The sequence below is a fragment of the Pongo abelii genome, chromosome 19, assembly GCF_028885655.2.
Source record: "Pongo abelii isolate AG06213 chromosome 19, NHGRI_mPonAbe1-v2.0_pri, whole genome shotgun sequence".
NCBI classification, from domain to species: Eukaryota; Metazoa; Chordata; class Mammalia; order Primates; family Hominidae; genus Pongo; species Pongo abelii.
The window spans coordinates 95,527,719-95,551,232 of NC_072004.2; the positions used below are offsets into that span (position 1 = coordinate 95,527,719).

Here is a 23,514-nt window from a genome sequence, read left to right on the forward strand (position 1 = left end):
CACCCAAGAGTTTTGATGGAGCTGGAGCTGTGCAAGATGAATGTTGTTTCCGCACCTGTAACACAGCATTTATTCTGCAACCCATGGGTCGAGGAGTAATTTCAACTTTCAAGTCTTATTATTGCAGTAATACAGTCTGTAAAGCTATAGCTGTCATAGATAGTGATTGCTCTGATGGATCTGAGCAAAGTAAGTTGAAAACCTTCTGGAACAGACTCACTATTCTAGATAACGTTAAGGATATTCGTGATTCATGGGAGGAGGTCAAAATATTACTCTTGGTTTGTTTGAGGTGGAGTCTTGCTCTGTTGCCTGGGTTGGAGTGCTGTGGTACGATCTTGGCTCACTGCAACCTCTGCCTCCCGGATTCCAGTAATTCTCTTGCCTCAGACTTCTGAGTAGCTAGGATTACAGGTCCCTACCACCACACCTGGCTAATTTTTTATATTTTTAGTAGAGATGGTGTTTCAACCCTGTTGGCCAGGCTGGTCTTGAACTCCTAACCTCAAGTGATATGCTCACCTCAGCCTCCCAAAGTGCTGTGATTACAGGCATGAGCCGCCTCAGCCTCCCAAAGTGCTGGGATTACAGGCATGAGCCACCGTGCCTGGCCCAAAATATTACCTTTTTTTTTTTTTTTTTTTTTTTTTGAGGTGGAGCTTCTCTTTTGTCGCCCAGGCTGGAGTGCAGTGGCACAATCTCAGCTCACTGCAAATTCCACCTCCCAGGTTCAAGCAATTCTACTGCCTTAGCCTCCCAAGTAGCTAAGATTACAGGCGCCCGCCACTACGCCCAACTAATTTTATTTTTTTAAGGTTGGAATTGCTTTTATTGGGGACAGATGTGCAAGTCCCCGCTCATGGTCAGGTTAGTGTTCTGCCCTTGCAGAGGCGCCAGCAGCCTGACACCTCCATCTGCCGCCCACCCCGGGTTAGTGGAACATGCAAAGCTCAGAGGGTGGAGGCAGGGGTGGTCGCTGCTGAGGCCAGACATCCAGCTAATTTTTGTATTTTTAGTAGAGATGGAGTTTCACCATGTTAGCTAGGCTGGTCTCGAACTCCTGACCTCAGGTGATCTGCCTGCCTCAGCCTTCCAAAGTGCTGAGATTACAAGCGTGAGCCACTGCGCCGGATCCCAAAATATCACTTTTAATGGCAAAACCACAATTACTTTTGCACCAACCTAATATCAACATTAACAGAAGTTGACTGTAACGCCTATGGATGGCTTTGAGGGCTCAGGACTTCAGCGCAGAAAGTCACTGCCGACGTGGTGGAAACAACAAGAGCTAGAATGAGAAGTGGAGCTGAGATGGGATGGAATTGCTGTGTTCACATGATCAAACTTTAATGGATGAGGAGTTGCTTCTTATGGATGAGCGGTTTCTTGAGGTGGAATCTGCTCCTGTGAAGATGCAATGCGCATTGTTGAAATTAACAAAGAATTTAGAATATTCCATAAACTTGGTTGATAAAGCAGCAGCAGGGTTTCAGAGGATTGACTCCAATTTTGCAAGAAGGTCTTGCGTGGGTAAAATCCTATCAAACAGCATCACATACTACAGAGAAATCTTTCATAAAAGAAGAGTCAATCCATGTGGCAATGGATGTGGCAAGAAGAGTCAATCCACTGTTTTCTTATTTTAAGAAATTGCCGTCCAGGTGGGGTGACTCACAGCTGTAATCCCAACACTTTGGGAGGCCAAGGCAGGCAGATCACCTGAGCTCAGGAGTTTGAGACCAGCCTGGGCAACATGGTGAGACCTGATTTCTACAAAAAATACAAAAATTAGCCAGGTGTGGTGGTGTGTACTTGTAGTCCCAGCTACTCGAGAGGCTGAGGGAGGAGGTGGCTTGAGCCTAGGAGGCTGAGGTCGCAGTAAGCCAAGATCACACCACTGCACTCCGGCCTGGGTGACAGAGCCAGAGCCAGAGCCTGTCTCAAAAAAAAAAAAAAAAAAAAATTGCCACAGCCACCCCAGCCTTCAGTAACCACCACCTAATCAGTCAGCAGCCAGCAACATCAATGCAAGACCCTCTACCAACATACTTTATCAAGTATGACTTGATAAACACTCAGGTGATTGTTAGCATTTTTTAGCAATAAAGTTGTTTTTTTTTTTTTCTTTTTTAAAATAGAGTCTCATTCCATTACCCAGGATGGAGTGCAGTGGTGTGATCTCAGCTCATTGCAACCTCTGCCTCCTGGGTTGCAAGGGATTCTCCTACCTCAGCCTCCTCAGTAGCTGGGATTACAGGTGCCCACCACGATACCTGGTATTTTTAGTAGAAACGGGGTTTCACCATGTTGGCCAGGCTGGCCTTGAACTTCTGACCTCAGGTAATCTGCCTGCCTCAGCCTCTCTAAGTGCTGGGATTACAGGTGTGGGCCACCGTGCCCAGCCTAAAGTATGTACATTCTTTAGACATGATGCTATTGCACGCTTGATAGACTGCAGTAAAGTATGCACCTTCTGTATGCACCGGGGAACCAAAAAAGATTGTGTGACTTGCTTTACTGTGATACTTGCTTAATTGCGGGGGCCTGCAACTGAACCCGCAGTATCTCCAAGGTTCCGGCTCAATGTAACAAATGCTTGCCGGCCGCAGCAGCTCACACCTGTAATCCCAGCACTTTGGGAGGCTGAGGCAGATCGCTTGAGCTCAAGAGTTTGAGACCAGCCTGGGCAGCATGGCAAAATGCCATCTCTACCCAAAAATACAAAAAATTAGCTGGGTATGGTGGTGCATGCCTGTAATCCCAGCTACTTGGGTGGCTGAGGCAGGAGAATCGCTTGAGCCTGGTAGGTGGAGGTTGCAGTGAGCCGAGATTGCACCACTGCACTCCAGCCTGGGTGACAGAGCAAGACTCCGTCTCAAAAACAAACAAAAAAGCAGCTGCTGCAGTGTTTTCCCAAGTGACTTGTTCCAATTTGCATTTTCTCCAGCAGTTGATGAGAGTCCCAGTTGCTGCACGTCCTCGCCAACATTTGGTATTATCAGTCATCTAATTTTAGCCATCAAATATAGCCATTAGCAGATGTGTGGTGCATCGCATTGCGGTCTGAGCCTGTGTGTCCCTAATGACTAGCGATGGTGAGCATCTCTTCCCTGGCTTATTTGCTATTCCTGTGCCTTCTCTGGTGAAGCAACTTCTGCCCATTTTTCCGCTGAGTGGCTTATCATTGAGTTGTAAGAGTTCTTCATATCTTCTGGAGACATCTTTTATCAGACGTGTGCTTTGAAAATATTTTTGTCCCAGTCTGTGGCTTTGTCTTTTTTACCTCTTTACAGTGTCTTTTGAAGAGCAAAAGTTTTACATTTTTGTGAAGTCCAGCTTATTAAATTTTTTCTTTCCTGATTCATGCTTTTTATGTCTTCTCTAAGAAATCTCTAAGGGTCAGGCCAGGCACGGTGTGGCTCACGCCTGTAATCCCAGCACTTTGGGAGGCCAAGGTGGGCGAATCACGAGGTCAGGAGATCGAGACCATCCTGACTAACACAGTGAAACCCCGTCTCTACTAAAAATACAAAAAATTAGCTGGGCATGGTGGCAGGTGCCTGTAGTCCCAGCTACTTGGGAGGCTGAGGCAGGAGAATGGCATGAACCTGGGAGGCGGAGCTTGCAGTGAGCCAAGATCGCACTGCTGCACTCTAGCCTGGGCAACAGAGCGAGACTCTGTCTCAAAAAAAAAAAAAAAAAAAGAAAGAAAGAAAAAGAAATGTCTAAGGGTCACAGGGTCACAAAGATTTTCTCCAAAGTTTTCCAGGTCTTGCTTTTAGGCATCTGGTCCATGTCAAGTTCACTTCTGTTGTGGTATGAGTGGAGTCCAGGCTCAGGTTTTGTGTGTCTCTCTCTAGTTGTCCCAGCACCACTTGTTGAAAAGACTGTCCTTTCCCTATTGAAATCCTGTGACACCTTTGTCAAAGATCAATGTATCGTGTGTGTGTGTCTGTTTCCAGACTCTCTATTCTGCTCTGTTGATCTTTTTGTCATTCTTTCACCAATACCACATTGTGTTTCTAACTAGAGCTTTATGGAAAATCTTGAAATCAGATAGTCTGAGTCTTTGATGTTGTTTTACAAAATTATTTTGGTTACTCTAGGTCCTTTAGGTTTCCATTTAAATTTTAAAACTTGCTTGTCAATTTCTGGGGAAAAAAATGCCTTCTGGGATGTGACTGAAATTACATTGAGTCCATAGATCAGTTTGAGGAGAACTGAGGCCTTAATAATATCAAATCTTCTGCTTCATGGACATGGCAAATCTCTCCAGTATCAGTATCTTTTTTTTTTTTTTTTTTTTTTTTTTTTGAGTCAGAGTCTTGCTCTATCACCTGGGCTAGAGTGCAGCGGAACAATCTCAGCTCACTGCAACCTCCACCTCCGCCTCCTGGGTTCAAGTGATTCTCATGCCTCAGTTTCCCAAGTAGCTGTGAACACAGGCACACACCACCACGCCCGGCTAATTTTTTTTGTATTTTTAGTAGAGATGGGGTTTTGCCATGTGGGCCAGGCTTCCTTTCTCTATTGATAGTGTCTTATCCTTTAAATAAGTTTTTATTCAAATATTCAAAAAGTACTTTCTTTTTGGACTAGAATAATACCTTCCATATTTTTCTCACATCTCTCCCCAGTCTTTCAATTCTCTTTCCCAAGCAACCTGTTACTGTTTCATAAAGGCCTTTTCGGATAGATTTCGTGCATACATATGCATTATTCTCGGGTGTTTATCTCTCCACTTAAAAAATCACCCGCGGCCGCTTAGTGTCTCCCGCTCTGCACCTTGGTTTTTCTTGTGCTGTGTCTTAGAGTTATTCCATATCAGAACACATAGAAATCGCCGTTGTTCTTTTCAGTTCTCTTCACACTGTGTTCTAAATGATGCCTGTGCCATAATTTAATCATCCTCATCCATCCATAATGAGGCCCTTTCCTGTTTTTTGGCTTTTTCTGATCTCATCAGTGCATCAACAAATATCCACACACATTAAAAATAGATACTGGATCGCCGGGTGCAGTGGCTTACGCCTGTAATCCCAGCATTTTGGGAAGCTGAGGTGGGTGGATCACTTGAGGTCAGGAGTTTGAGACCAGCCTGGCCAACAGGGCAAAACCCTGTCTCTACTAAAAATACAAAAAAAAAAAAAAAAAAAAAAATTAGGCAGGCGTGGTGGCACACGCCTGTGGTCCCAGCTACTCGGGCGGCTGAGGCATGAGAATCGCTGGAACCCAGGAGGTTGCAGTCAGCCGAGATCACGCCACTGTATTCCAGCCTGGGTGGCAGAGCGAGACCCTGTCTCAAAAAAAAAAAAAAAAAAAAAAAAGAAAGTTACTGGACGTCCAGGCGCAGTGGCTCACACCTGTAGTTCTAACACTTTGGGAGGCCGAGGCAGGTGGATCACTTGAGGTCAGGAGTTTGAGACCAGCCTGGCCAACATGGCGAAACCCCCATCTCTACAAAAATACAAAAATTAGCCGGGCATGGTGGCACACACCTGTAATCCCAGCTACTTGGGTGGCTTGAGGCTGCAGTGAGCTGAGATCATGCCATTGTACTCTAGCCTGGGTAACAGAGTGAGAGACTGTCTCAAAAAAAAAAAAAAGAGAGAGAGAGAAAGGAATGAAAGGAATGTTTAGAGTACAGCAGAACATCTCAGAATAATAGGAAAACATGCCTCACACACACAAAATTCAAATCCTCATGCTGAGGCCTGAGAATGACTTGAACCCAGGAGGCAGAGGTTGCAGTGAGCCAAGATCGTGCCGCTGCACTCCAACAAATACAGGATTTGAATCTGATTATTTTATTTGAATCAGTATTTTAGATCTGATTATCCGATATCTGTGTTTTAGAGCTTGACGTTAATTACAGGTATCTCATCCCAGCATGCTGAGAGGAAAGACAATAGAATTTGAAGTGGGCCCACTGGTGTTCCCTCAGCCACACCGTTTCCCGCGGACCTTGGGCTGGTGATTGAAATGCTCTGAGTCTCAATGGCCACATCTGTAAAGCTGGACTATTTCCTTTCTAGGATTATTGTCATGGTTAAGGAAGATAAGCAGATGAGAACCCCCAGCCCAACGTCTGACCCACGCGTCACTTTCCTTCTCCCCATAATCACAGTACAAAAGAGTTGTCAACTTGGGCTTTCGATAGGTAATAGTTCTCTTGATCTATTTGAAAATAATAGTCAATATTTGGCTATTGGGTGCAAAAATACAGTGAGAGAAAAGGAATGAGGCCCAGTGTTCGATGGCACATCACGGTGACTATGGATCACGGTAAGTTATTGTATATTTCTGAATAGCTAGAGGAAAAGATCTGGAATGTTCTCAACACAAAGGAAGGATCATGTGTGAGGTGATAGATGGCCGGTTCTCCAGATTTGATCATGACATGCTGTATGCTTGTGTCAAAATATCGCATGTACCTCTCAAATATGTACCAATCTATCCATAAAAATTTTTAATACAAAAATTTTTTAAAGATTTGGCTGCTATTGAAAGAGTTGGTTTCCTGCTGGGTGCAGTGGCTCACGCCTGTAATCCCAGCACTTTGGGAGGCCAAGGCAGGCACATTGCTTGAGCTCAGGAGTTGGAGACCAGCCTGGGCAACACGGTGAAACTCCATCTCTACAAATAGAGTTTAAAAATTAGCCGGGCATGGTGGCACACACCTGTAAACCCAGCCACTCAAGAGGCTGAGGCAGGAGACTCGCTTGAACCCGGGAGGCGGAGGTTGCAGTGAACCGAGATCGCACCACCGTATTCCAGCCTGGGTTACAGAGTGAGACTCTGTCTCAAAAAATAAATAAATAAATAAATAAATAAGAGTTGGCTTCTTAATTTATTTGTGCATTGAGTTCACCTTAGTGAGCTCCCTTGTGCGGGGCGCAGCTCTGTGCACTGGCTCTCTGATGTCTCACACGTAACGGGCTCTCCCCGCTGCATTTCTGCAGAGAATGCCAGCATCAAGCCAAATCCATCGACAGCGAGATTGAGGCCTGTAAGAAATCCATCACGAAGGAGGAAGAAAAGAACGAGAAGCTGGCGAGCATCCTGAACCGGACAGAGACGGAAGCCGCGCTGCTGCAGAAGCTCACCACCCAGTGCCTGACCAAGCATGTGGCCCTGCAGAGCCAGTTCAACACCTACAGGCTCACCCTGCAGGACACAGAGGATGCCCTCAGCCAGGACCAGCTGGTGAGGCCGGGCCCGCCCCACAGGTCACACCTGGCACACGGTGGTGCCTCTTCAGGCACGTCCACCCTGTGGCTCATCCTCTCCAGGAACAAATGATACTCACGGAGGAGCTGCAGGCCATCCGCCAAGCCATCCAGGGCGAGCTGGAGCTCAGGAGGAAGACGGACGCTGCCATCCGGGAGAAGTTGCAGGAGCACATGACCTCCAACAAGACCACCAAATACTTCAACCAGCTCATCCTGAGGCTGCAGAAGGAGAAGACCAACATGGTAGGCCCCTGCCCCGGGGGGGGGCTGTGCGAAGCCCCCTGCAGCCTGGGCATATGAGGGCAAAGCCGTCCTGCGGGCGGAGAGGGCGGAGTCAGTGTGAGCAGAGGGCCCTCCTGTGCTCACTCCTTTCCATGGTGTTCAGGTTGTAAGGGTGATACATTTTTACTGTAGAAAACCTAGAAATAGGCCAGGCGTGGTGGCTCATGCCTGTAATCCCAGCACTTTGGGAAGCCAAGGCAGGTGGATCACCTGAGGTCAGGAGTTCGAGACCAGCCTGGCCAACATGGCGAAACCCTGTCTCTGCTAAAAATACAAAAAATTAGCCAGGTGTGGTGGTGTGCGCCTATAATCCCAGCTACTCGGGAGGCTGAGGCAGAAGAATTGCTTGAACCTGAGAGGCAGAGGTTGCAGTGAGCTGAGATCATGCCACTGCACTCCAGCCTGGGTGACAGAGCGAGACTCTGTCTCAAAAAAAAGAAAACTTAGAAATACAGAAAGGCATAAAGAAGAAAATGAGACAGCTCTAGGCCCACCATCCAGAGGCAACTTTTTTTTTAATTTGGTAAACTTCCTTCTGGAAATTTTTAATACAGAAACACATTTGCTCCCACCCACAAACACACACGTAGTCATTCTCACACACACAAACACATTCGCACACACGAACACACATGCAATTGCACATGCCCCCATGCACACACAAGCAAACACAAACTCATACAAACACACACAAACTCCTACACACACACACACACACACACACACTCAAACTCCACACATACAAACTCCTACACACACACACTCAAACTCCTACACACACACTCAAACTCCTACAAACACACATACACTCAAACTCCTACACACACAAACATACACTCAAACTCCTACACACACAAACATACACTCAAACTCCTACACACACACTCAAACTCCTACACACACTCAAATTCCTACACACATACACACTCAAACTCCTACAAACACACACACATACACTCAAACTCCTGCAAACACACACTCAAACTCCTACACACACAAACGCCTACAAACACACACACTCAAACTCCTACACACACACATGCATACACTCAAACTCCTACAAACACACAGACACTCTCAAACTCCTACACACACATACACTCAAACTCCTACAAACACACACTCAAACTCCTACAAACACACACACACACTCTCAAACTCCTACAAACACACACACACACTCTCAAACTCCTGCAAACACACACTCAAACTCCTACACACACAAACGCCTACAAACACACACACTCAAACTCCTACACACACACATGCATACACTCAAACTCCTGCAAACACACACTCAAACTCCTACACACACAAACGCCTACAAACACACACACTCAAACTCCTACACACACACATGCATACACTCAAACTCCTACAAACACACAGACACTTTCAAACTCCTACACACATACACTCAAACTCCTACAAACACACACTCAAACTCCTACAAACACACACACACACTCTCAAACTCCTACAAACACACACACATACACTCTAACTCCTACAAACACACACACACACTCAAACTCCTACAAACACACACACACACAAGCACACACCTTACACAACACTCAGGCCCATTTTCTTTTTCTTATTTATTTATGTATTTTATTTTTTGACACAGGGTCTCACTCTGTCGCCCAGCCTGTGGCACAATCACAGCTCACTGCAGTCTTGAATCTCCCGGGCTCAAGTGGCCCTGCCACCTTGGCCTCCCAAAGCCCTGGGATTCTGGGCCTGAGCCACTGTGCCCAGCCCCCAGGTCTGTCTGCATCCATTTGTGATTAATATCACTGAACTATGACACAGAGAGAATGGGAGCCAATGAATCTTTGCTACTTGTGTGGTTTTTCATTTTGTTGTATTGACCATATTCAACATAACATTTCCTCATGCCACCAAATAGTCTTCAAAAACCTAAATTTTCATTTCTGTATAACATCTTATCCTACAAATGTACATATTTTGTTTACTAAGTCTCTTGTTAGGCACTTCAGGCTGTTCCTAGTTTTTATTTTACCTTATTTTATTTTGTTGTTATTTACTTATTTTTTTGAGATGGAGTTTCGCTCTTGTCACCCAGGCTGGAGTGCAGTGGTGCCATCTTGGCTCACGGCAACCTCTGCCTCCTGGGTTCAAGCAGTTCTCCTGCTCAGCCTCCCAAGTAGCTGGGATTACAGGCGTGCGCCACCATGCCCGGCTAATTTTTGTATTTTTAGTGGAGATGGGGGTGTCACCACGTTGGCCAGGCTGGCCTTGAACTCCTGACCTTGTGATCCACCCGCCTCGGCCTCCCAAAGTGCTGGGATTACAGGCGTGAGCCACCGCATGGCCAGCTGCCAGCCAAAGGCTGATTTCCCTGAGGGGCCCTGGAGTGTGACTTTGACGTCCATGGCAGGGCACCCCCGATGGTGAGCTCACGTTCGCATCCCCTGGGATCTTGCTTTATCCTTTATCACCTGTGGTGGGGGTGGAGGGGACTTGTGTCCTTAGAAAGAACAATTCCTTACTCGAATTGTTTTTTCTTTGCCTCTTCCCGAGGGGTAACCACCTCCCCGCCACCCCGCCTCAAGCAGGCCCCTTTGGAGGACCCCTAGAGTCTACCACAGGCTCCACCATTTCCAGGGCACATCCTAGCAATGGGGCCTGCCCAACAGTCCCCATTTTAGTCTCAGAGGAGGGTGACGGATTCCCGATGCCAAGCTCTGCCAGTTTTGCCCTCCTGAGGGGTGGGAGAGGAGCTGGCCAGGCAGAGCTGAAGGGCGTGGTGGGTGTCAAGGAGCCCATCCAGCCGTGCTGCTACCAGCCAAGTCCAGTTCCCAATCCCCAGGCCCCAGGCCTCCAGGCCTCCAGGCCCCCAGGCCCCCGGGCCCCCGCCCAATAGGTCATACATGTTCTGCTGCCAGTTTCCAGAAGAGGGCAGCAAAGAGTCTTGGACCAACAAATTCGTCTATTAGGACAATTTTCCAACCGATGCCAGTCCAGCTGTTGAAAAGAGTACCCCCCACGCGATGTTTGAATTGCTCAAAGCCCCATGGGCTGATAGAAGGTGGGGTGGGGAGGCATATCTGGGAGGAGGAGCAAAGTGTGGATGGGCGGGACCACCCATCTGGAGCTGCGGTCAACCATGGGGTCCAGGCAGTTAATCCAGGGATGGTGTAGATGCCTGGGGGGAGCCAGGGTGGGCTCCAAAGGGACCACAAACAGCCAGGAGTGGAGCGGGGCGGGGGGCAGGCCTGGCTGTGACAGGGGGAGGGACTGAAGGGGACTTGGAGCCACAGCCCCTGCAGGGCAGTTGGGGAGGGGGGAGGCAGGGAGTCCTTGGGGGGCCCAGATCTCAGGGTGACCTTGGCAGAGGAGGAGGCTGCGAGATGACATTCCCACGCAACTCCAGACGCTGGAAGCTTCCACTCTAGGTGGGCAGAGACTGGGTTCCACAACCTGGGGACGTTGGGTCTCCTGGGAAGTCACCCATGGTGGCCGGTGAGAGACATGGAGCCCACAGGCGTGGCAGGAGGAGAAGCTCAGATGGCCCTGAGGAAGCTGGGGTAGGCGGGAGCCACAGTCCTGAGAGAGCCGAGGCCTTGTGTGGCAGGAGCCGACGGGCAGAGGTGGTCAGGGCAGACACGGGGCCCGAGGCCACCTGTCAGAGTCATGCCCTGGGAAAGAGGACCCTGTCCCGGTGGTGACAGCATCTCCCTGTTCCCAGAGCAGCTCTGGCCACACCACTGCAGCTGTGACTGCCACTGCCTCACTCCTGATTCTCACAAACGTCCTCTCGGTAAACCCCCCCTTGCCAGAAGGGATCCAAAGTCTGTCTAATGCCTCCAAAGAGCCCACAGAGGAGGCCAGCACTGGCTTCTCAGACCTGCCGGACAGCAGGAGGGGTCAGAACCCATGGAGGAACCAGTGGGTAACAATTGTTTCTTGCTTCATAAACTGCTGCAAATGTGATAGAGTATAGCACAGGCATTACAACTTACAGAGCGTAGGAACATAAGACACGAGTTACCAGATTAAAAAGCAGGTTAGCATCCAGTGTGTAGGGTGTGATCCTATTTTTATTTTGGAGACTTATATAGAAAAGACTGGAAGGAAAAATGGATTCAGATGGGAATGGTAGCTAACTTGTGTCAGAATTGCAGGCAATTGAATGTGTTCTCTGTCCTGGCCTGTATTTTCACATTTCCTCACAATGTGTGTGCTACGATTTAAGAAGTGTGTTGGTCTGTTCTCACACTGCTGTAAGGAAATATCTAAGACTGGGTAATTGATAAAGGAAAGAGGTTTAATTGACTGACAGTTCCGCATGTCTGGGGAGGCCTCAGGAAACTTACAATCATGGCAGAAGGCGAAGCAGGCACCTCCTTCACAAGGCGGCAGGAGAGAGAGAGTGTGTGAAGCAGGAACCGTCAAACACACAAAACCATCAGATCTCATGAGAACTCACTATCAGGAGAACAGCATGGGGGTAACGGCCCCCATGATCCAGTCACCTCCCACAGGGGCCCTCCCTTGACATGCAGGATTATGGGGACACAATTCAAGATGAGATGTGAGTGGGGACACAGCCAAACCACATCAATAAGAAAAGCTAATACTATGATCTCTGTTTTTTGTAAAAAGCCGACATCTGGGTTCCAACAAGTAGGTCCCTTCCTGGGTCCTCGAGACGGCGGGAAATCCAGCCTCCTGCTCTCGTGACTGTGCGTTTGGAATTTCTCCAGAGGAACATCCCGACCGTCAGGGAACGGTGGATCAGCAAACTCGTCTCGGGCCTCTGGTGGAGGCAATATTCACAGGTATTTATTTTCATCAATTCAGATGACACATCTTTCCAAAATCGACGGTGACATTGCCCAGACCACCCTGGACATCACACACACCAGCAGCAGGCTGGACGCACACCGGAAGACACTGGTGGAGCTGGACCAGGACGTGAAGAAAGTCAACGAGCTCATCACCAACAGCCAGAGCGAGATCTCCCGGCGCACGATCCTGATCGAGAGGAAGCAAGGGCTCATCAACTTCCTCAACAAGCAGCTGGAGCGGATGGTCTCCGAGCTGGGGGTGAGGTCCCAGGCAGGGAGACGCGGTCCCCGGCTGACTGTGGTGCCTGGCGGGGCAGAGCCCCCTCAGATCCCCCACGGTCAAACATGAACTCCTGGAAGGCGCAGAACTGCCTCTTTCCCTACCCGCTCTACAGACAAAATGGCACGTGTGCCAAGCGCTCTAAGTCACACTTTTCTGCACAGGGCCAGAGAGTATTCAGGCTTTGTGGCCAGTTGGTCTGTCTGGCAGTGACATGGCTCTGCCTCCATAGCGAGAAGGAGCGTAGGTAAAAGGTAAAGGAATGGGCACGGCTGTGTCCAATCAGATGTTATTCAAGGCCACTGAAGTCTGAATTCCAAATAATTTTCACCCAGCACGAAATATTCTGCTGCTCTAAGAAAAGTGGCCTAATGCGTTTGAGGCCTGATGCCATAGACGTCATCCAGGTCCCTGTACTCTCAAAGCCCCTTTGGGTCCCAGAGGCCCCACCCACCCTGCTGGTGCACCCACCATGGGGAAGCTAGAGGGGGCTCCAGAGCCCCTTAGCCGTATTTCCTCCAGCAGGGTCTGTGGCTTGCGGCCCTGCTGAGAGCTAACTTGAGCCCCTCAGCCTTCGTCCAGTTTCATGACCTCAGGGGTCCAGGCACTCTGCGGCCCACTCACAAAGACCTTTGAGCCCAAGAAGGCTAATTTTATTTTCCTTTTTTTTTTGAGACGGAGTCTTGCTCTATTGCTCAGGCTGGAGTGCAGTGGTGCCATCTCGCTCACTGCACATCTGCCTCCTGAGTTCCAGCGATTCTCCTGCCTCAGCCTTCCAAGTAGCTGGGACCACAGGCGTGCACCAGCACACCTGGCTAATTTTTGTATTTTGGGTAGAGACGGGGTTTCACCCTGTTGGCCAGGCTGGTCTTGAACTCCTGACCTCGGGTGATCCACCCGCCTCAGCCTCCCAAAGTGCTGGGATTACAGGCGTGAGTCACTATGCCCAGCCCTAATTTTGCTTTTTGATGAATATCCCGTCTAGGGGGAAGAAGTGGGGCCCCTGGAGCTTGAAATCAAAAGGCTGAGCAAGCTGATCGACGAGCACAATGCCAAGGCGGTCCAGGCCCAGGTGACCTGGCTGCGCCTGCAGCAGGAGATGGTCAAGGTGACACAGGAGCAGGAGGAACAGCTGGCCTCCCTGGACGCATCCAAGAAGGAGCTCCACATCATGGAGCAGAAGAAACTACGAGTAGAAAGTAAGAGCCGCCGTGCCCAGCCCTGCAGTGATGCTCAGACAAGCTCTGGGACACGGGCACCTCCCAGGGGAGGGGCACTCAGTGGGGCACATCGCTGGATTTGCACGCAGCCTTAAAAGCAAATAACAAACATGCATACTCCCCGTATTTTGTAAATGTGAACCACTGCCTGCCCAGCTGCCCAGTTCGCAGTCACAGCGGGAGGGTTGAGAAATGTCACGAAATGTCTTCAAGCTCACAGACTTCAGAGCTCTCCTCGAGACAGAAGCATGGAAGGTTATCATCCCCGCCAAGCCAGGGTACTCAGGTGGAAACACTGGCACGGGAAGAGCCAGGGTCCTGCCAGGCAGGCTCCTGGTGCTGTCCCCACATCACCTCCAGTTGGGCTTAGAAAACCATTCCACCAGGGCTCTCCAACCCTTCTGAGGCCCAAGGGGCTGCCAAAGTGCCAGGGTGCCTGGAATGAGGGAGGTGGGCATCCTTCCTGGACCACTGTGCACCCACATGGGCCACCTGCGGAGACATCCCGGGTCCCGCCTGGTCTTGGGTTGGGGATCCATGCTGGTCAGGCCTGCAGCAAGGCCCCCATGGGAAATGCTGCCCAGACACGTCGTGTGCCCTTCTCGGAGGTCCTGTTGCCTCTCGCCCTGCCCTTCTTGGGTTGCCCAAACCCATCTGTTGGTGAGTAGCAAGTCCCAAAAGACCCTGTGGAGCTGTCAGCTGAGTATCGGTGTCCCAAGGCAAGAGCTGCCGAAATACCATGCTGTGAGATGGGGAGGATCACCCATGGAGAGGGCAGAGAGAGGGGCTCACATGCCCATGCCCATGCCCTGGGGCAGTCAGAGCACACCGTGGGGACAGCAGGAGGAACCGGAGAAGCCCTGTGAGGAGTGGCCAGCGGATGAACCAGCTGTGGCCTCTTGTGCCCTCCACCCATCTTAACATCAAGAAGAGCTGTTGTTTTCTGCCCCTACCCCTGAGCTTGGCTGGGGCAGGGCAGGGGTCTAAGGGCCCCCCTCTCCTGGAGATTCACAGTGTCTGAGCATCAACCAGGTCCCTGTGCTCCACAGATTTGCAAGTGTCCTGGGGGAGGGAGCCTGGAACCTCCCACACGCCCTGCCCACACCTGCTGGCTGTCTCCACAGGCGGGTCCTCTCAGTTCCGTTGGAGGACCAGGCTTTGGGAGCTTAGCAGCCAAGAAGAGACCCCCTCTCCTCTCCTCTGTCCTGGCAGGGATGAGATTCAGGCAGGAGCGCCAGGAACGACAAGAGGGAGGGGATGAAGGGAGCTACAGGGAGAGACAAACCCTGGCTCACCTCTCGGACACTGCTGCCTGCGGGCGAGGACCCATACCCTCCCGGGGTCTCTCCCTGAGTCTGTGTTCTCTGCCGTAGGCAAGATTGAGCAGGAGAAGAAGGAGCAGAAGGAGATCGAGCACCACATGAAGGACCTGGACAACGACCTGAAGAAGCTCAACATGTTGATGAATAAAAACCGGTGCAGCTCGGAGGAGCTGGAGCAGAACAACCGGGTGACGGAGAATGAGTTCGTGCGCTCGCTGAAGGTCCGGCCGTGTCCACGCGGTCCCGGGGCTCGGGACGATGGAGGGCGGGGGTACAGTCCTTGCGGTGGGTGTTCTGCACCAGGACGTAACTGCCACATCCGTTCAAGATGCTTGTGGGGGGATTAGAAATCCAGCCCGCAGCCCTGCCCTCAGTGCCAGGACGGAGGGCACCAGCCCCAGCATCTACAATCCCATGGCCCTCCCGACAGCTGTCCCGCCCCACCCCCCACCCGCCCCATGCAGGCCTCTGAGAGGGAGACCATCAAGATGCAGGACAAGCTGAACCAGCTCAGCGAGGAGAAGGCGACCCTCCTGAATCAACTGGTGGAAGCAGAGTGAGTCCCAGTCTCCAGCCACACGTGGGTCATGACGGTCACTGCACCTGCAGGCTTCTGTCCATTGAAGACCAAGTAGGAGGCCGGGTGTGGCAGCTCACACCCATATCCCAGTGCTTTGGTCGTTTTTTGTTGTTGTTGTTTTGTTGTGTTGTTTTTTTTGTTTTGTTTCATTTTGTTTTTAGACAGTCTTGCTCTATCCCACAGTCTGGAGTGCAGCCGTGTGATCTCAGCTCACTGCAACCTCTGCCTCCCGGCTTCAAGTGATTCTCTTGCCTCAACCTCCTGAGCAGCTGGGATTACAGGTGTTCGCCACCATGCCTGACTAATTTTTGTATTTTTAGTAGAGATGGGGTTTCACCATGTTGGCCAGGCTGGTCTTGAACTCCTGACCTCGGGTGATCCGCCCGCCTCAGCCTTCCAAAGTGTTGGGATTACATGCATGAGCCACCGTGTCCAGCAATCCCAGTGCTTTGGGATGCCAAGGCAGGAGGCTCCTTTGAGGCCAGGAGTTCAAGACACGACTGGGCAACACAGTGAGACCCCATATCTACAAAAATGTTTTAAATTGGCCAGGCATGGTGGTGCACGCCTGTAGTCCCAACTACTTGGGAGGCTGAGGTGGGAGGATTGCTTGAGCCCAGGAGGTCAAGGCTGCAGTGAGCTAGGATTGCACCACTGCACTCCAGCCTGGGCAACAGAGCGAGACCCTGTCCCTAAAAGAAGAAAAAGACCACCTGGGCATGGGTCTGGAACCCACCCTAGTGGATCCCAGATTCCCCACAGAGTCTGTCTACCACCCTTGGTGGCAGCTCTTGAGCCAAACGAGTTACTGCTAGAAATTGAAGGGCTTTCTTTGTGATAAAGTTTTTAAATATCCATTATTTTATGGTGTCTGATTATTTTATTTTAAATATCCATTATTTTATGGTGTCTGATTATTAAAGTAACACACACCCAGCTCTAAACATTTTAAACTATAAAATGCATGCAAAGTAACCAGGGAAAATTGCATATAATTCCAACACCCTTGTCTTCCCAGAAAACCAATGTGTAGCTATATTCCTTTCTTGTTTTGCTCTGTTTTTTTACACAAATGGGATTGTTTCAGAAGTTCCCCCTTGAAGCATTTTAGTATTTTCGTGGCCATCTTTCCGTGTCACACACGTGGGCCCACAACTCCCTGTGAAAAGAGTGTGGAGCAGGCATGGTGTGGAGGCACCGTCCTTTTTTCAGCGTGCTCCGGAAGGGATGAATAGCTCAGGGATCGCCTGTTCCTTGCGGTTTGATAGAATCTAGGCAAAAAACCATCTGGGACCAATGCTTTGGGGGGCTTGTATCTTTGGTGACATTTAAATAGCTTTTAGACTATTGGTGTATTCAGGCTTTTTACTTTTTCTTACGTCAGCTTCTATCAATTATACTGACTTTCTCAGCTCCTACAGTTATATATCCCTGTTCTCTCTCTCTCTCTGTTTCTTCCCCACCCCCATCTCCCTCCCTCCCCCTGTATGCCAGAGGTTGGCAAACGCTTGCATAAGGAGCCCAGTAGTGAACATTTCAGGCTTTGAGAGCCTCACGCTTTCTGTCGCAGCTGCTTGGCTCTGCCACTGCAGCTTGAGAGCCTTGTAAAGCCTTAGAGTGTGAGCTCACCGAAGCATCAGAAGAAAACTCCTAATTTCTTACACTGCCTCTCCTACCTCTAAAGACACCAGATTATGCTTTGGGAGAAAAAAATCCAACTGGCAAAAGAGATGCGTTCCTCAGTGGATTCCGAGATCGGCCAGACAGAGATCCGGGCTATGAAGGGCGAGGTCCACAGGATGAAGGTGAGGGGAGGAGACCGGCGTGGCAGGCCCTGCTGGGTGCCAGCCCTTGGGCTCTGGAGACCTGGCCACACCAAGGCCTCGGCTCCCCCGGGGCTCCTGTGGGAACCACACTGGCCACATTGGCTGGTGGCAATGGGTGAGATTTCCGGGGAGCGACCCACTCCAGCAGAGTGACCTGCACTCCAGCCGAGTGCTGGCAAAGCGCACGTCCCCCTTGACCCAGCTTTCACGGCACTCTTGCTCTTAATGTGCAGAAATATTGCAGAACAACACAGGACACACACAAGTGCGTGCATGTCATTTCACAAAACGCTGTTTTATTCCTACTCCATGTAATCACAGCACTCTGGTATTTTTAAATGCCAGTTGTAACCCTCAAACTTCGTGACCCTCTAACATATCCCACTGTGAGACAGAGTCTCACACCACAGAAGGGTTCAGAGAACACCCCCATCTCATCCCTCACAGCCGTGTTTTCTCTCCACGGTCACAATTAGATTTCATTGCCTTTAAAAGGGTGATAATTAAATTGCAAGTGGTCATCAAGCTAAAGGTTCAGGGCCTTAAGGATACCAATAAGAGCAGTTCATAAAATAAGTGGGCCTCACTTTCACAATGCCATGCTAAATAAAAATTCCTCTGCTGAGTTATTTTTCAGATCAAGTGCATATGCTAATGAGATGTTGTGTTTAAAAATACCAAATTTAATTGACTTTTCACATTACAGAAGCCACGTGTGTTTGCTGGAGCAAGACAAGCTCTCCCCCACAGAGTGGGGGGCAAAGAGAAGGTCCGGGCTGTTCCTCCCTGTCCCTTCTTCCTCGGCTCCCCCTCCTCAGCCAGGGTGACTATGTCAGCCGCTGCAGGGATAAGGCCTCTCACCTTCTCAGATCTCACACAAATGCACAGGCAGGGCTTGCCTTGGCCCTACATGGATACTAACCCATTCTTTAACAGTTACAATATATACTATGGATATTTCACAATTTATTGATACAGTCCCAGGTTGGTGAAAATTCAGGTTGTTTCCAATTTGTTGTTGGTGTTATTGTTTTGTCCTAGACACAGTGTGTGTTAGGGTTCTCCAAAGAAACAGAACCAGTAGAATACACACACACACACACACACACACACACACACACACACAGAGAGAGAGAGAGAGAGAGAGAAAGAGAGAAGAGAGATTTATTATGAGAATTGGCTCTTATGGTTATGGGGGCCAAGAAGTCCTAGGATCCGGCATCTAATCTGCAGACCCAGGAGAGCCCATGATTCAGTCAAGCCTGAGGCCTGAGAAGGAGGCAACGGTGTCATCCCAGCCCAGTGTTCCCCCACCCCCACCCTGCCCCACCATCTTCTTCTGCCTTTTTGTTCTACTCAGGCCCTCAACAGATTGGATGATGTCACACACCCTGGCAAGAGGGATCTTTACTCTGTCCAGTGGTTCAAATGCCAATCACTTCCAGGGACACCCTCACAGATCCACCCAAAACAGAAATCATGTTTTCCCAGCTATCCAGGCATCCCTTAGCCCAGTCAGATTAACCAAAATCAGCCATCGCACAGCATTATAATCACATCCTTCCTTACTGGTTTTTTTTTTTTTTCCTTCTAGACTAGGTTCCCAAAGGTGAGATTACTAGGTCAAAGGGTGTGTAAATTCTGACTGTAACAGCCTGACAATTACTTGTCTAAAAAGCACATGGCGGCAGTCATATCCATACCTTCTCCTCAGTTCTGGTGTTATTTATCTATCTTTTTTTTTTTAATTGAGGATTTTCAGTTGAGTGGAAGCTCACAGCTTAGGGCATTCAGCCCTATGAGGATTTTCTGGGTTTTTTGTTTTGTTTTGTTTTGTCTGTTTGTTTGTTTTTTGTTTTGTTTTTGAGACAGACTCTCTGTCGCTCAGGCTGGAGTGAAGTGGTGGGATCTCGGCTCGCTGCAACCTCCGCCTCCCAAGTTCAAGCGATTCTCCTGCTTCAGCTTCCCGAGTAGCTGGGATTACAGGTGTGCGCCACCATGCCTGGCTAATTTTTTGTATTTTCAGTAGAGACGGGGTTTCGCCATTTTGCCCAGGCTGGTCTCGAACTTCTGAGCTCAGGCAATCCACCTGCCTTAGCCTCCCAAAGTGCTGGGATTATAGGTGTGAGCCACTGTGCCCAGCCAGCCCTACAAGTTTTGATAGAGACGTACAATCATGTAGCCACTGCCACATTGTGATATATTTCCTCGTCCTCAAATTCCCTCATGCCCTCTGTAGTCAGCTCACCACACACCCCAGCCGCCCTGACAGCCACCAGTCTCTCTCCATGCCTGTTGTTTTGGCTTTTCCAGAATGTCACATAAATGGATCAAACAGGGTGAGACATATTGAGCCTGACTTTCCTTGCTTAGCCTCCTGCATTTGAGATTCTTCTGTGTGGTGAAGCCCAATTACTCAGTCTGTTCTCTTTTTTTAGAGACAGGGTTTTGCTGTGTCACCCATGCTGGAGTGCAGTGGTGCAGTCATGGCTCACTGCAGCCTTGACCTCGTGGGTCCAAAGGATCCTCCTGCATGGGCCTCCCAAAGTGCTGGGATTATGGGTGCACACCACGGCACCCAACCCTCAGTCTGTTCTTTCATGGATCATTTCAATAGCTTATCTAAGGAGCCTTTGCCTAGCTGAAGGTCACAAAGAGCTTCTCTTCTGTTTTCTTCCAGAAGCTTCCTGCTTTTAGGTTTTACATTTAGGTCCATAATGTATTTTGAGTTAAGTTTTGTGTATGGTGCAAGTTGTGGACTGGGGTTTTTTTTGCATTTAGATGTCCACTTGAGTCAGCCCTGCTTGCTTCTTGAAAAGACTGCCCTTCCTCCACTGAACTACCTTCCCGTCCTTGTTGAAATCAGCTGACACGTTTGTGTGGGTTCGTTTCTGGGCTGTTTTGTTCTACTGATTTCTGTTTCTGTCCCTTCACCAATGCCCTACTGTCTTGATTTCTGTAACTCTATACTTACGAAATTCCTCCGACTTCCTTAAAGACAGAGTTTCGCTTTGTTGTCCAGACTGGAATGCAGCGGCGCTCACACCTCAGCTTGCTGCAACTTCAGCCTCCTGGGTTCAAGCGATTCTCCTGCCTCAGCCTCCCGAGTAACTGGGACTACAGGCACGTGCCACCACGCCCAGCTAATTTTTTGTATTTTTAGTAGAGATGGGGTTTCACCATGTTGGCCAGGCTGGCCTTGAACTCCTGATCTCAGATGATCTACCTGCCTCAGCCTCCCAAAGTGCTGGGATTACAGGTGTGAGCCACTGTGCCCAGCCAGCTGATTTTCATATTAGGCTGTTTTCGTATTTCTCTCTCTCTCTTTTTTTTTTTTTTTTTGAAACAGAGTCTCACTCTGTAGTCCAGGCTAGAATGCAGTGGCACAATCTCAACTCACTGCAACCTCTGCCTCCTGGGTTCAAGTGATTCTCCTGCCTCAGCCTCCTGAGTAGCTGGGATTACAGGCATGCACCACTATGCCTGGCTAATTTTTGTATTTTTGGTAGAGATGGGATTTCACCATGTTGGCCAGGCTGGTCTCGAACTCCTGACCTCAGGTGATCCACAGGTTTCGGCCTCCCAAAGTGCTGGGATTACAGGCGTGAGCCACCACACCCGGACTGTTTTCTTATTTCTTAACATTTTTTAGGAATTCCTTATATATTCGGTTATTAACCCCTGTCTTTAATACCTATTGAAATAGTGTCTCTGACCTATCATTGTCTTTGCCCTCTGTTTAGGGGGTCTTCTGCCACACAGACGTTTTAGTGTTTCTTCGTGGTTCCAAGTCACTTTATGGCACATTTTAAACCTGAGTAAGCTTGGTCTCCCTTCACCCTGCTTATATTCAGGATGCTTGCCTGTTTTTTCTTTTAAATCAACTTTAGGCATAACTTTCATAAGATAAAATGTGCTTATTTTAAACGCAGAGTTTGGGCTGGGCGCGGTGGCTCACGCCTGTAATCCTAGCACTTTGGGAGGCCGAGGCGGGTGGATCACTTGAGGTCAGTTCAAAACCAGCCTAGCCACCATGGGGAAACCCTGTCTCTACTGAAAATGCAAAAAAAAAAAAAAAATAGCCGGTCGTGGTGGCAGATGCCTGTAATCCTAGCTACTTGGGAGGCTGAGGCAGGAGAATTGCTTGAACCTGGGAGGTGGAAGTTGTGGTTAGACAAGATTGTGCCACCGCACTCCAGCCTGGGCAACAGAAGGAGACTCCATCTCAAAAATATTTTTTTATAAAAAGGCTGGGTGCAGTGGCTTATGCCTGCAATCCCAGCTTTGGGAGGCCAAGGCGGGCAGATCACCAGGTCAAGAGATCGAGACCATCCTGGCCAACATGGTGAAACCCCATCTCTACTAAAAATACAAAAATTAGCCAGGCATGGTGGCAGGCACCTGTAATCCCAGCTACTCAGGAGGCTGAGGTAGGAGAATCACTTGAACGCAGGAGGCGAAGGTTGCAGTGAGTTGAGATGGCTCCACTGCACTCCAGCCTGGTGACAGAGCAAGACTCCGTCTCAAAAATTTAAAAAAAAAAAGCACAGTTTGGTGGGTTCTAACACGCGCACACATCTACATAGCCACTGACACCATCAAGACGTAGAACCTTTCTATGACTCCAGAAAGTTCCTGTGCATCCTTGCAGCCAATCCTCACGCTACAACCCAGTCCCCAGCCCCAGGTCCTCCACCCAAGCCAAGGTGCATTGTCACAACTAAGAAATTAACCTTCATGCAATACTGCTAACCAAACTACAAACTCTAATCAGATTTCACCCATTTTCTCAATGAGATTTTTTTCTGCTGCAGGATCTGACCCTGGCTTAGTTGCTTTTAGTTCTCACACCTCCTTGGTGTCCTCAGGTCTCGGCCATTTCTCCACCTTGCACTGTCTGCCTGTGGATTCCGGGTTCCCACCCACGGCTGCTGCCTCCATGTCCCTTGTTCCTCCTGGCGGCACAGGCCTGTTTCCCCGCCGATCCCCGTGCGTGTCACCGGAGGATGAGCGAGGCCAGCGCCCCGGCCACTCTCTCTGCGGCTGCAGCTCAGGCCTGCCCCAGCCCCAGCCCCAGCCCCTCTGTCCTGTCTCCCAGGTCAGGTTCGGGCAGCTGCTGAAGCAGCGGGAGAAGATGATCCGTGCCATGGAGCTGGCGGTTGCCCGCAGAGAGACCATCACCACCCAGGCCGAGGGGCAGCGCAAGATGGACAGGAAGGTGCTCACCCGCACCGACTTCCACCACAAGCAGCTTGAGCTGCGCCGGAAAATCAGGGACGTTCGCAAGGTAGGGAGCAGTGGAAAGGAAACAGGGTGCCTGCTCCTCTCTCTGGGATTCAAGGAACACTCCAGGAAGACGTCTTGCTGGGTCTGGGGTGAGGATGCAGAGGCTGCAGTGGGGGCGTGCTCAGCACTGCTAACCTGCTGCTGGGTGCTGGGTCTGGGGTGAGGATGCAGAGAGACCGTCCCCAGTTCTGCTAACCTGCTGCTGGGTTCCGGGCCAGGGGTGAGGATCCAGAGGCTGTTAGAGGGGCGTGCTCAGCACTGCTAACCTGCTGCTGCCACGGGGCCTGTCTCTGGGAGATTGCAGAATGCCCGCACCGGACAGAGCTGCTGACACCCAGAGACGGCCGTGTTTCAGCCCCTCCCTGCATATCAGAGGTGGCATCGGGAAGGCACAGAGTTCTGGGGAAGAGGCCGGCTCATGCTGGGAAGCCCGAGTGGGCACCAGGGACCAGCTGATGGGAGCATGGCGGGCGCCTCGAGAGCCTGCATCCCCATACACCAGGCCATGTCCACTGAGCCTGTACTGGGAGGGCCCAGCTGGTGCTGTCCGGTGCTTACCACCTCAACTGTTGCCAGCCAGGGGCCCTGCACTCACACTTCCCAGGTTGGCCCCATGGCCCTGCTGACCCGCTGTGTGACCTCGGAGCATGTGGGCCTTTCCAGACCTGT

The 23,514-nt window shown here is 50.1% G+C and overlaps 1 protein-coding gene across 3 annotated transcripts in view; it reads left to right on the plus strand.

The window, feature by feature from the left end:
* CCDC40 (coiled-coil domain 40 molecular ruler complex subunit) overlaps positions 1 to 23,514 on the plus strand; it is a 65,897-nt gene that overhangs the window by 38,570 nt on the left and 3,813 nt on the right. For all 3 annotated transcript variants that reach the window (XM_024234891.3, XM_054535845.2, XM_054535846.2), the window contains exons 11-18: positions 6,963 to 7,206; positions 7,293 to 7,475; positions 12,345 to 12,590; positions 13,597 to 13,810; positions 15,205 to 15,374; positions 15,618 to 15,709; positions 17,418 to 17,538; positions 22,658 to 22,846. In XM_024234891.3, coding sequence (XP_024090659.3) covers positions 6,963 to 7,206; positions 7,293 to 7,475; positions 12,345 to 12,590; positions 13,597 to 13,810; positions 15,205 to 15,374; positions 15,618 to 15,709; positions 17,418 to 17,538; positions 22,658 to 22,846 — 1,459 coding nt within the window. The remainder of the gene's footprint in view (positions 1 to 6,962; positions 7,207 to 7,292; positions 7,476 to 12,344; positions 12,591 to 13,596; positions 13,811 to 15,204; positions 15,375 to 15,617; positions 15,710 to 17,417; positions 17,539 to 22,657; positions 22,847 to 23,514) is intronic.